Source organism: Periophthalmus magnuspinnatus, chromosome 16, assembly GCF_009829125.3.
Source record: "Periophthalmus magnuspinnatus isolate fPerMag1 chromosome 16, fPerMag1.2.pri, whole genome shotgun sequence".
NCBI classification, from domain to species: Eukaryota; Metazoa; Chordata; class Actinopteri; order Gobiiformes; family Gobiidae; genus Periophthalmus; species Periophthalmus magnuspinnatus.
In genome coordinates this window covers 32021191-32034660 of record NC_047141.1, presented here as the reverse complement: position 1 = coordinate 32034660, position 13470 = coordinate 32021191, and the positions used below count along the sequence as shown (strand labels likewise).

General features: G+C 41.9%; 1 protein-coding gene across 5 annotated transcripts in view; it reads right to left on the bottom strand.

The window, feature by feature from the left end:
• The window catches only part of ddr1 (discoidin domain receptor tyrosine kinase 1), a 130174-nt gene that overhangs the window by 23247 nt on the left and 93457 nt on the right, over positions 1–13470 (bottom strand). For 3 of the 5 annotated variants that reach the window (XM_055227672.1, XM_055227675.1, XM_033981311.2), the window contains exons 9-11: positions 5746–5995; positions 2643–2780; positions 407–487 (exon numbers count right to left, since the gene is read on the bottom strand). In XM_055227672.1, coding sequence (XP_055083647.1) covers positions 407–487; positions 2643–2780; positions 5746–5995 — 469 coding nt within the window. The remainder of the gene's footprint in view (positions 1–406; positions 488–2642; positions 2781–5745; positions 5996–13470) is intronic. The other 2 variants (XM_055227674.1, XM_055227673.1) reach the window with 1 other exon arrangement.

The following is a 13470-nucleotide window of genomic DNA, read 5'->3' as shown; positions in this document are numbered from 1 at the left end:
CTGCTGTGATTTTCTGCTGCACAAAAATAAACAGAATTAAATTAAATTGCTGTTTTTCTTCTGTGATGTAAAAATGACCTCATTTTCTTCATAAACTCACAGTTTAACCAAAACAAGAAGAAACAAACGAGTCAAAACCTCCTCAAAACGTGAGCATTTTGAGCCTGGGGCAGATGTTTTACAGTGTGGATCTGTTAGTTCTTTTTCCGGAGCCTCGTCCTCCAGGGACCGGCCCAAACTCCTGACCCTCCCTCCCTCTTGACCCTCCCTCCTGACCCTCCCTCCTGCCCCTCCCTCCCTCTTGACCCTCCCTCCTGACCCTCCCTCCCGTTCCCCATGCTCTGTGTCGGCGTTTTGGAGTTTCGGAGGAGGCCGGAGTTCTCCTCCCGGGGCTCCTCCATCTCACCTGACAGGGTCCAGTTACCGGGGAGCTCCGTGGTGAAGGAGGAGGAGGAGGAGGTGGAGGAAGAGGTGGTGTTTTGGGGGTCTATGGGGCGGAGGATGGACATGAAGCAATGATGAATACAGTGAAAAATGAAAGACGAGTGTCAACAGAAATCTGAAGTTTTGTTGATGTTTTGGTTCCATTTTTACCAAAGTGTCACTTAAGTACAGCTCTGTGCACCTTGTGATGTCATAAGGTGCCTACCAGTCCTGGTTCAGTCCTGGTCTAGTCCTGGTCTAGTCCTGGTTCAGTCCTGGTTTAGTCCTGGTTCAGGACCATCAGGTCCTGATGAACAATGGTCTACAGTCCAACAGCCAATCAGGAGCAGGTAAATGAGACGGGAAATCAGTAAAATATGGTTAAAAGTTAAAGCAAAATAGAAGTCATGTTCTAATTATGTTTCCTCTTCAAAATCAGATCTGGAGTTGTGTTTTGTTTCATTCACATGTTTGAGTCACGCTTTATTATCAGTCTGTTACATCTACAAACCTTAAAATGCAACGTTCCACCTTGTGATGTCATGTGGTAGTGGTAGTTTTCACATTAACATCTACCTTTTTTTTACCTTTAGTTCAGGAGAGATTGACAATTCTAGCGCTGAAATGATCCAAATGATTCTAGAAATGAAGAAAAACACAGCGGAGCACTTCCTGTATCGCCACTTGATGACATCATGAGGTGGAACAGAGCGTTTCCAGTTTGAGAGAAGAACTAAAACCTAAATCTGCAGGGTTTCTGTGTTAAACATGTGCAAATTCCGGGTCTGTCTCCGTCTAAACGATAGAACCTGTTAGATCTTAAGGAGCTGCAGATGGAGCTAAATCTGTTTCATTTTGTGCAATAACGACTTGGAGATTGCAATCGTGCGCTGAGTTACGCTCCGAGATCCCTGGCGGCGGTCCAGAGGAGTTTAAAGCCCGCGAGCAGCAGGAGGTCGTTCAGACGCAGAGCCTGGTTTGACTTAAAAATCCTGAAGCCTCCGTGGACGTGTTCAAACTCATCTCCACAAAAGTGACAAAGAAACGGAACAAAACGGAACAAAACGGGAGACGGAGGAGGATAAAACAGAAGAGGCTCATGGGAACGATGGGAACGATGAGACGCAGAGAGACGGAGAACTCGGCAAAAACAAGTCGTACGAGCGGAGACGACTGGAATCCACGGGCGGATTTGGAGAAGTTTGGACAACGGTGGAATAATTGACTTGAAGGTTTTAGTTTGATCTGTTCAGTTAAACTTTGACAAAATAAATCCAGGTTTTTGTCCAGGGGGAAAAGTTCAGATCTTTTCATGTTACGAGGTTTAGAATCTCGAAATCAGAGGAGCCACGTACAACAAATACAACGAATACTACAAGTACAACGAATACGACGAGTACAACGAATACACGAGTACAACGAATACGACGAGTACAACGAGTACGACGAGTACAACGAATACACGAGTACAACGAATACGACGAATACGACGAGTACAACGAATACACGAGTACAACGAATACGACGAGTACAACGAATACGACGAGTACGACGAATACAACGAATAAAACGTTCTCCACGTCGCCACAGACGCTGGAGCAGACTGAACGTGTAGATCTATTTATTTTCTTTTACCCTTTAATGGAACAAAGATGTGACTCGATAAAAGTGAAAAGATCAGATGGTCCGAGGCAAAAATGGTCAGTAAAGTCCAAGGGTCAGTCTGTGGCGGACGAGCGTCTCGGCCGTTCTGTTTCTGTGGCTGTTTAAGCGTCAGAGCGGCGTGAATCAGGCGTCAGACGCTCTGTTCACTTGTCCAAAGCGTCAGAGCTGATAAAGACCTGAGCTTTTAACGTTTGACGCACAGAGTCAACCAATCAGAGACAACGTACAGCGATTTAGCCACGTCATTTTCAGCCACAAACGAACAAACTTAATTATGGAGATCGCACCAGAGAAAGACTTTAGTGTAATAAATCCACAAAGACACAGGGAGAACAAACATCCAAAGCCCCTCGCAGAGATGCAACGGACGCCCTGGACACGCGTCAAGGATTTTTGTCTGATGTGCGTCCACGCCGTCCACGCCGTCCACAACGACTCTGGACTGAACGCAGCCCGTCATTTAAACTCAGGCCGTCTATGTGTTTTTTTTAGTTGTTCAGAGACGAGAGGCTCTGGGAGAGAAAGAACGATGTGGACGGAGGGAGTGGACTTACCGCTGGGACGGGTGGTGTTGGACGAGGTGGAGGTAGGACTGGGTTTAACGGGCGGAAGAGAAGAACTGTTGAAATACGGGACTTCGGGAAGATTAGGAAGAACTGAGTCCACGTCCGATGGATCTGAGTCAAAAGGCTCTGAAACGAGAGAAAGACAAAGACAGAGAAGGACAGAGACGGAGAGACAGAGAGAGAGAGAGACAAAGACAGAAGGACAGAGACGGAGAGAGACAGAGAGAGACAAAGAGAGAGACAAAGAGAGAGACAAAGAGAGCGAGAGAGTCAAAGACAGAGAAGGACAGAGACAGAGAGAGACAGAGAGACGAAGAGAGACAGAGAGACGAAGAGAGAGACAGAGACAAAGAGAGAGACAGAGAGAAAGACAAAGAGAGACAGAGACAAAGAGAGAGACAGAAAGACAAAGAGAGAGACAAAGACAGAGACAGAGAGAGGCCGAGGGGAGGACAGTTTAAAATCACTCTCGTCTTTATTTACGATGTTTTTCTTGGTGCAGATTCTCCAGCTGCTGTGGTCATTTCATTCATAAAAGTTTTCAAACTGGGACATGGAGCCACATTAATCTGTCGTAAACTCTCTCATTCTTCACTCACCAAACTCTGTGTCGATGTGGAAACACGTCTGCTTAAAGCTCCACTATGTAACTTTGTTTTTTCATTCTGGTTTGTGTTACACTGAAAAACACACGTCCTCCCTCTGACTGAGCTCGCCTCTCCACAAACCCTGCAGGACGGCCTGTTTCTGCTTGTTTCCATGGAAATGTTGTTCATTTGCCCATAATATTCCACAGTGCAACATTTAACCTGTCTCCATGGAGACTGTCCCAAAGTATGGTAAGGAAAGTTACACAGTGTTTCTTCAAATAGTTTTTGTTGAGTAAGTTTTGACCAAAAGAGTCTTGGTCCAGTCCTGGTCTAGTCCTGGTTTAGTCCTGGTCTAGTCCTGGTTTAGTTTTAGTCCAAAATAAAAACCTGGGGGCCACAAATTCCTCATATTTTGATAAATTCTAATTTTACATTTTCATTTTGTCCTTTTAAAACAAACAGACCTGGACAAACGATAGAAACCACCTCCATTAAAATGAACAGCACAGCCCAGTTTGAGCTGCATTTTGTCCACAGTGTCCACCGTGTCCACCGTGTCCACCGTGTCCACAGTGTCCACAGTGTCCACAGTGTCCACAGTGTCCACAGTGTCCACAGTGTCCACAGTGTCCACCGTGTCCAGGCTCTAAACACATAATATTTCAGTGTTTTGGTGAAGAGGCCCCAAACTCTCAGCTCTTCAGGCAGCTCCAAACGATCACTCATCAGAAACGCACACAGACGCACACAGACGCACACAAATGCACACAGACGCACACAAACGCACACAGACGCACAGAGACGCACACAAACGATCACTCATCAGAGACGTGGAACCGGGCCAGATCCAGACGAGCTTCACCGAGTCAAATCATTTCAATGACCCCCAGGTACACACACAAACACACACAGACGCACACAGAGACGCACACAAACGCACACAAACACACAGAGATGCACACAAACACACACAGACGCACACAAACACACAGACGCACACAAACACACACAGACGCACACAAACACACAGACGCACACAAACACACAGACGCACACAAACACACACAGACGCACACAAACACACACAGACGCACACAAACGCACACAGAGACGCACACAAACACACACAGACGCACACAAACACACACAAACACACCCCGACGCACACAAACACACAGAGACGCACACAAACACACACAGACGCACACAAACGCACACAAACACACACACACAGCCTGATTCTTATCACCACACGAGCGACGGCCGGGTTCAGCACAGAGGACACTTTAATTAGCCGCCATCTTGGAACTGTAGAGCGTCATGTGCAGAACCTCGAGCACAAACACCTGTCTTCACTTTAAATTCCAAACTGACTTTTCTTTTAAGTACGAAAAGTTCATTTTATTTCTGCGCTGAATAATTAAAAAAGCTAAAAAATAGATTTCACCAGTTTTAACAATTTATCCTGAAATAAAAGTTTAGTTTGAAATAAGAAAAAAAAAATGTTGTGATGGGTTTTGGTCCCATTACAGACGCCATTTGTAGGACTTTTAAAAATATGTTTTGTCCCAACTGTCCAAACTTTTGTTCAGAGACACCCGTCCAACAAGTCAAACTATTTAAAGTTGCACTACAGGGTTTTGTTTTTGCTCTGCCTGAAAAGTCCCACAGTGCGGCATTAAACATGTCCATCTATAGAGATAAACAGGACAAGTTACAGAAGGTCCAGGGTATAAATGTGAAATGACATAAATGCAATACAGACATGTTTAATGCTGTACCATGGAACATTCCACGCAAAGCAACAATATTTAAATTTATTTTACTTTATTTTTTTATTATATTTAAAATTTCATATTTTTTATTTTATTTTGTATAATATTTTATTTTATATTTAATTTTTAATTTAATTTTGTATTATAATTTTCTGTTTTTTTCCTTTTTAAATTTGTTTTACTTTTCCTTTTTTTAATTTTATTTAATTTTCATTTTTTCCTTTTGCTCTTTTACTTTATTGTGAATTATTTTACTTTATTTTTATTTATTTATTTATTTTTTTATTTTTTATTTTATTTTATTATTTTTATTTTATTTGTATTTTTATTTTATTTTTCACTTTTTATTTTATTCTTATATTTTATTTTAGACCCAAATATTATTCAGTCCATTGTTAAAACAAAAAAATAAAAATCTCCATGGAAACAAGCAAAAGGCAGACCTAGCCCCTATTAGAAAAGTTCCAGAATACATCTTTAAATCAAGAAAATAAAGTGAGATGTGAGTCTGAATTACAAATACAATTCTGAATTAAAACCATTGTAATTAGCGTCGATGCTATTCTCAACTCCAACTTTGCATGTGGATTTATTTATAACATTTTCATAATTACCCGTTGTTAAGGCAACTGTTGCTAAGCGATTCAGGCCTAAGTTTCTTCAACGAGATGAAAAAAAACCCCAACAAATTATACGGGAAGCACCTCGGTTTGGTGTTGTGCTTACCAGAGAGAAACGAGATCTCGCTAATGAGGAGCCAGCGATCCGCAAAGAAGAACTTGCAGCGGAGGATTTGCGCGACCTGGGCTCCGAGGGGCAGCGTGACGGGTCGAGAGGAGGGGTCTTTGAGGTCGTCGAGGGGGACGGGGAGCGTGAGGCCGGGCGAGGACCAGGGCCTCAGCAGACCTGGTTTAAAGAGACACTCCACTTTGCTGAAAACACGGACTCCCTGCGTGTGACGGTTGTTACTGTGAACCTGAAAGACACAGAGGGAAACAGTAATGAGGCAAAACAACCACAACTTTTAGATTTTTAGGGATTTTTAGGGATTTTTAGGGATTACACGGACAACGACAACTTTACACCGGAGCTGGAACGTGAATTAAAAATAACGGCAAATTAAAGGAGCTGTACCCCATTTTTCCCCATGTTTTTGAGCAAAATGCGTCTTTCCCTGGTGCAGATATGTTGTAAAAGCAAGAACCAAGAATCAGGAAGTGCATGTTAGCATGCTAGCTGTTGTTAGCTTTACCGTCAGGAGGAAGTTTTGCCTTTAAATCAGACACTCGTGGATAATTTTGTTATAATTTGCGCATTTTAAATCACAATATTCATCTAAAATGACTTAATAAAAGAAACAAGTTCACTGATTTATGAGTTAGAAAACTGCGTCCAGTGAAGCTGTCGGCGCCCCCTATGGACGCTGCACGTCACACGAGCGAGAAGCCAAAATGACGACGTGACGCTGTCGAATCCTACGAGTACTTTCCAGGGCTTTTTTCCCCATGACTTTTTCCAGGACTTTATAAAAACTTTCCAGGACTTTTCCAAAACTTTCCAGGACTTTTTTCCCAGGACTTTTGCAAAACGTTCCAGGACTTTATTCCAGGACTTTTGCAAAACTTTCCAGGACTTTTGTAAAACCTTCCAGGACTTTTTTCCCCATGACTTTTTCCAGGACTTTATCAAAACTTTCCAGGACTTTTTTTCCCCATGACTTTTTCCAGGACTTTATAAAAACTTTCCAGGACTTTTCCAAAACTTTCCAGGACTTTTTTCCCAGGACTTTTGCAAAACTTTCCAGGACTTTTGCAAAACTTTCCAGGACTTTTTTCCCAGGACTTTTGCAAAACTTTCCAAGACTTTATTCCAGGACTTTTGTAAAACTTTCCAGGACTTTATTCCAGGACTTTTGTAAAACCTTCCAGGACTTTTTTCCCCATGACTTTTTCCAGGACTTTATAAAAACTTTCCAGGACCTTTTCCCCATGACTTTTCCCAGGACTTTGTCAAAACTTTCCAGGACCTTTTCCCCATGACTTTTCCCAGGACTTTATCAAAACTTTCCAGGACTTTTTTTTCCCAGGACTTTTGCAAAACTTTCCAGGACCTTTTTCCATGACTTTTTCCAGGTCTTTATCAAAACTTTCCAGGACTTTTGCAAAACTTTCCAGGACTTTTTTCCCCCAGGACTTTTTCCAGGACTTTTGCAAAATTTTCCAGGACTTTTTTCAGGACTTTTGCAAAACTTTCCAGGACTTTTGCAAAACTTTCCAGGACTTTATTCCAGGACTTTTGCAAAACTTTCCAGGACTTTATTCCAGGACTTTTGCAAAACTTTCCAGGACTTTATTCCAGGACTTTTGTAAAACCTTCCAGGACTTTTTTCCCCATGACTTTTTCCAGGACTTTATAAAAACTTTCCAGGACTTTTGCAAAACTTTCCAGGACTTTTTTTCCCCATGACTTTTTCCAGGACTTTATAAAAACTTTCCAGGACTTTTTAGCGTCAGAATAAAACAACAAAAACTTTAACAACAAATCACCAACATCGTGTCTAGTCAAACCTGATCTTAATGAGCGCGTGACCTTCTGTTGTTGGTAACTATGAGGTTTGGAAAGATGAAAAAAATCGGACTGTTGCCGTAGCGATTAAGAATTCAAAACCAAATATTAGATCTTTTGACTGGGGAAAAGTCCTCAAAATGTGGCTTATAACTGGATGCTAAACCCCATGGATCACAAAATTCTCACAGCTTTGGTCTCTCTACCAAAAAACATATCTACTTAAAGCTCCAGTACGTAACATTTTTGCCAGAAAATAGACCCCCCCAAATAAAAATCATGTTGCTTTTTTTTTCATTTTGGTTTTTATTGCACTGAAAAACCCGTTCCTGCTGGTTTTCCATGTTGTTCTTTTGGTTAAACCTTCCACAGTTTGGCATGAAACCTATCTGTCGCCATGGAGACGGTTCCAGAGGATGGTACGGAAAGTTACATAGTGATTAGTGATTTTTTTTAAAAGTGCAAAAACTCACATTTCTGTTGCGTAGAGTCTCGCTGCTAAAGTCACACAACGTCACTTTATTTGTCTAAAATGTTCCGTGTTCATGTGCACCAAAGCCCACGATGCACTGCGCGTCTCTGGTTGCCACGGAAACAGCTCTATTGCCTGTATAGAACATATTTACCAACTTTCTGAACAAGGTGGTGCCATTAATTCTACATTCAGGCACATTTTCTGTCAGTTTGGAAGGATTTTTACGACGCACGATGATTGACGGACCCAAAACTTGGCAAGAAAAATAATAAGTTTTCAGCGTTTTCCGTATAAATCAGTCAATCCGTAGAGTTATATACAGCGGCCCCTTGTTTACCGCGGGGGTCACGTTCTAAAAATAACCCGGAATAGGCAAAATCCGCAAAGTCGGTGCGGAACGTTTCATCGACATTGTGGGTTTTTGTCGGGGGAGAAAACTCACAAACCCATTACAGACGCCATTTGTGGGACTTTTAAGAATACGTTTTGTCCCAATTTGTCCAAACTGTCCAAATTTTTGTCTCTTTTGTCGAACCTGTGGATCAGAAACACCCGTCCAAAGAGTCAAACTATTCAAAGGTACAAGGGTTTGGTTATTGCTCTGCCTGAAAAGTCCCACAGTGTAGCATTAAACGCATCCATCTATAGAGATAAATGTGTAATGACATAAATGCGATACAGATATGTTTAATGCTGTAACACGGAACATTCCAAGTAAAGCGACGATATTTATTTTATTTTAATTTATTTTAATGTATTTTTTTATTTTATTTTTCTTTATTTTATTTTTTTTTACAAATTTATGCTTCATTTTTTCATTTTATATTTAATTTTATATGTTATTTTATTTTATTTTAAACATTAGTATTATTCGGTCGATAGTACAAAAAAAAAAAAAAAATCTCCATGGAAACAAGCAAAAAAACAGAGCTGGCCCCCATATGAAAAGTTCCAGAGTACATCTTTAAGTCCAGAAAATATAGTGACATGTGAGTGAATGCAAATTGCGAATAAAATTTTGAATTAAAACCGTTGTAATTAGCGCTGATGCTATTCTCAACTTTGCATGTGAGATTTTGGTTTGCGGGTTCTTGTCTCCATGGAGATGTTACCGCTCGGTCTGAAATGTTTCACAGTACGGCATTAAACATGTAGATAGGACGGACGTAGGTTGCGTCTGTTATGTGGAGAACTGACCTTGTGTTTTTCAAGTTTTCAATTAAAAAAACATTGTAATTGAGTAAAAAGAAAAAACATATATGTATAGATATGTTAAAATACCATAGGGTCAGTGCGATAAACCCCTTTAATGGAGAGCAGGACCCTCACAAAGGCTCCACTGTGCGCAGTCGTAACAAGGCGGGATGATACGGGAAAATCTATTAACCACCATGTTTTTGATTTGATTTGATTTGAGTCTTTTCAAAAACAAATTCAAAATGGCTTTTAGCGTTGAATTCATGAACATAAACAAAACAGGGAACATACAAAAAAAATAAAAAATTTCGCAAATCGCATTTCATCCAGAAGTTTCCACTCTGCTCCAAAACACATGCTTCTATTTATTTATTTCTGGCTGTGGACGTCTGTGTTAAAAAAAAACAAAAAAAAACATCAGGACGAGATCACGGTCCATCGAGCTGTAGTAAAGTAAAATCATTTGTAACTCCATCCTCAGACACAAAGCAAACAAAAGAAACAAAGAGGACAATAGAGCGAGCCAGGATGCCCATTAGAGCTGAATAATTAGGCTAAGTATTGTCCAGCCTACATACAGCTATTTAATGGCCTACATTCGACCTTTAATGGCCCTACTGGCTCACTCTATTGTTCTCTTTGTTTCCTTTGGGTCTGAGGATGGAGCTATAAATTGGGAACTGGTAGGAAAGACAATCCTCCTTTGAACAGGAACAGGGGTCTTAGACATCACCTTTCCCTCATCTATAACTGCATCCTCAGACCCAAAGGAAACAAAGAGAACAATAGAGCGAGCTAGGGTGCCCATTACAGCTGAATAATTAGGCTAAGTATGACTAGCCTACATACAGCTATTGTTAACAGTTTCAGCCTTAATGGCCTACATTCAACCTTTAATGGCCCTACTGGCTCACTCTATTGTTCTTTTAGTTTCCTTTGTTTGCTTTGGGTCTGAGGATGGAGTTATAAATTGGGGACAGGTAGGAAAGATGATCCTTCCTTGAACAGGAATGTGGCCTTTAGACATCCCCTGTCCTCCATCTATAACTCCACCCTCAGACCCAAAGCAAACAAAGGAAACAAAGAGAACAATAGAGCGAGCCAGTAGGGCCATCCATCCATCCAGATTTACTAAAATAATTTGAAACTAGTCAAGTCAAGCTATGAAGACAGTGGTCCCCCGTTTATCATGGGGGTTATGTTCTATTAAATTATCAGCTTAATTTTTTATGTTCTTTTTTATTCTCTCTGTTTTTGTCTGTAAAACCCCTCACCACACACTTTATACACTTTTCTCACACAGGCGTTAACATTTTCTCACATTTCTCTCTCGTTTAAACTCTCTCAAAGTTCAAACCTTCGTAGGCGTCTTTGTCGGTGCAGAACGTTTCATCGACATTGTGGGTTTTGTCGGGGAGAAAACAAATCACAAACATACAGCACTTCAGAGTCACACTGTCAGTCCCTTAGCCAATCAGGACGCAGAACGCAATGGTCTACAGTCCAACAGCCAATCAGGACGCACGACACAATGTGAGACGGCGAAAGGTGAACTGTAATAGTGATGGACGACTGTATCCCGATTACGCTCACATAGTTATAATATCATTCAAAAATCCTGTTCCTCCGGAGAAATGTTCAAACTCACCGTTAAACACGAACTCACCGTGATTTACAACTCCGTGAGGGAAAACAGCCGCTCCGGGCCAATCACAGCCGGACTTATATTACACATGTTACATATTTGTGTCGTCGTCCGTCTGATCTTAATCAACAATCGTCTGGACGCGAGTTTGATTTTTACTTCGGTTCAAAATGTTACATAAACGTACGAGAGCTTGACATGAAATCTCTAATTCCCCAAATGATCTGAGTAAACACGACAATCTTAAAGAGTTGTATTTACGTAAAAGTGAAACTGAGCCGGGCGAGTTTAGTTTGTGGAAAAAAAACTTGGAAAAAACATATTTGAATCGTCAGAAAACGCTTTGGGCTCAGGTTTAATTGCGTTTGTTAGAGTAAAGTTAGTCATTTAGACCTTTGCAGAAGCCGTTGCCGCTATGACGAGACAAGACCAATAAAAGTTTAGCTTACAGTGAACAAAACGTAATAATCGGCGTATGTTCTAATCTAATACTACGATAAAATACTTTAAAAACGTCCAAAAATGAGGTGGTATTACGCAAAAATCAATTTTTTTTTAGCTTTTTCCCATGTTATAACGCTTTTCCCTCATCAAAAACATGTCTGAAGAGGTTTTAGATGTCGTCCATGCGTGTTTGAGTAATCTAGTGATCTCTCCCGATTCTGTACGAAGCCCCGCCCACAAGCTGACGTCACCCACGCTCCCACATGACAATTCTCTGTAAATATCCCAAAACACGATACAAAACTGTGCGCTACAACTTCACAAACCTGTAGCGATGTGCAGTAGTTTCAATAGAGGTATGTTCACTGAGATAGCGCTCTGAAGGGGAAGCGAGTTAGCATCGAGAGCAAAGAGAGGGGAGACACTAAAGGGGGAGATCTAAATGTGTTACGTGTTAGCGGTTAGTACCCGATAAAATAAAATAAAAACAAAACCCTGGTACATTTTAGAAAATATTTTGTTAGACGAGAACCACGTGGAAACAAGTAGCTGCGGGGGAAGGGACTGAGTGGGCGGGGCTAACAGTTTCACGCATGCACTGGAGCGACGTAGAATGTTGACGTAGTTCTGGTTGTCGTGGTAACGTGTAAACTATTATATTTTCAGCAGTTTTATTTAAAGACGTAAGACTGGAGTTGAGGCTAGTAGACGGCCATTTTGTATTTTAAAGTTATCGCTAACACGCTAACTAACGCAAACCACTTTTTTTTTAAACCACTTACACATTTTTTCTAACCATAATCCTGTTCCTAAAGTAAACTATAACTTTGCTCCAATAAACCGTACTACACTTTGAACAACCAATCAGAGCTAACCTGCTAACCGCCGCGTTGCAAACAGGAAATGGGCGTACACGCGTTTCCGGCTCCATCTCACTTTCTCCGTAACTGCTGCCGTCTTAAATGTTCCCATTAACCCGCTTCACGTGATCCTGTTATTTTAATTTCGCTATTGTTTCCGTAAATTAAGATATGAACGTTAATAACAGACGAATCGGGCGCCTTCTTCCGCTAGCGTTAGCAACAGGTTTGATTGACAGCGTTGCTAAGTGCCTGCTCCCTCCTAAACCAGCAGTGCGGGCGAGAAGGGGCGTTACCTCCAACAGCCTCGCTCTGGATTGGCTCTTTGGTTGCTATGATACCCGTTGCTATGGACACTGCTTCAAATTAGCCGCTATAACTGCTAGCATCAATTGACGTCATTTCGGTTTTCACGGCGTCTGCGCTCATGGTTTAAAGTCGGTTAAACGCTGCCCGCTCATGATCTGGTTTGCTGTTTCGACACCAAACTCCAGTTTAATTCCCTGAAGAGGCAGAGGTCAAAGGTCAACATGAGGTGTCGGTGTTTTTGTTGAAGTCGGAGGAAACGGGTTACGGCCGGTGAAAAGGTTAAGAGAGAGAGAGATACTTCAGGGAGAGAAACAACCCCAGAGAAATGAAACAGCACCGGGCTCATGTTCTCACTTTTATTTACGCGACCTGTGGGTCTGAAAGAGAGACTCAGGACGACAAAACAAACGGAGAGAAAGAGGGAGGGAGAGAGAGAGAGAGAGAGAGGAGGGAGAGAGAGGAGACAGACAAGAGGGAGAGAGAGCAGAAATAAAGAGAATGAGAGAAGGAGAGACAGAACAGGAGTGAAAGAGAAAGTGAGGGAGAGAGGAGAGAAAGAGGAAAGAGAGCAGAGAGAGGAAAGGAAAGAGAGGAGAGAACAGAGAGAGGGGAGAGAGTGGAGAGAGGGGGGAAGAGCGAGAGGAGAAAGAGAGTGGAGAGAGAGGAAGATTCAAAATTAGACGTAGAGAGAGGGGAAGAGAGAAGGAGAGCAGAGAGAGAGTGAGAGAGAAAGAGAAGAGAGGGAGGGAAAGCAGAGGCAGAGTGAGTGAGAGAGGACCGAGAAAGAGGGGGAAAAGAGAGGAGAGAGTGGAGAGAGAGAGGAGAGGAAAGAGAGTGGAGAGAGAGGGGGAAGAGCTAGAGGAGCGAGAGAGTGGAGAGAGAGGAGAGAGATTGGAGAGAGAGGGGGAGGAGCGAGAGGAGAGAGAGAGTGGAGAGAGGGGAAAGAGTGAGAGGAG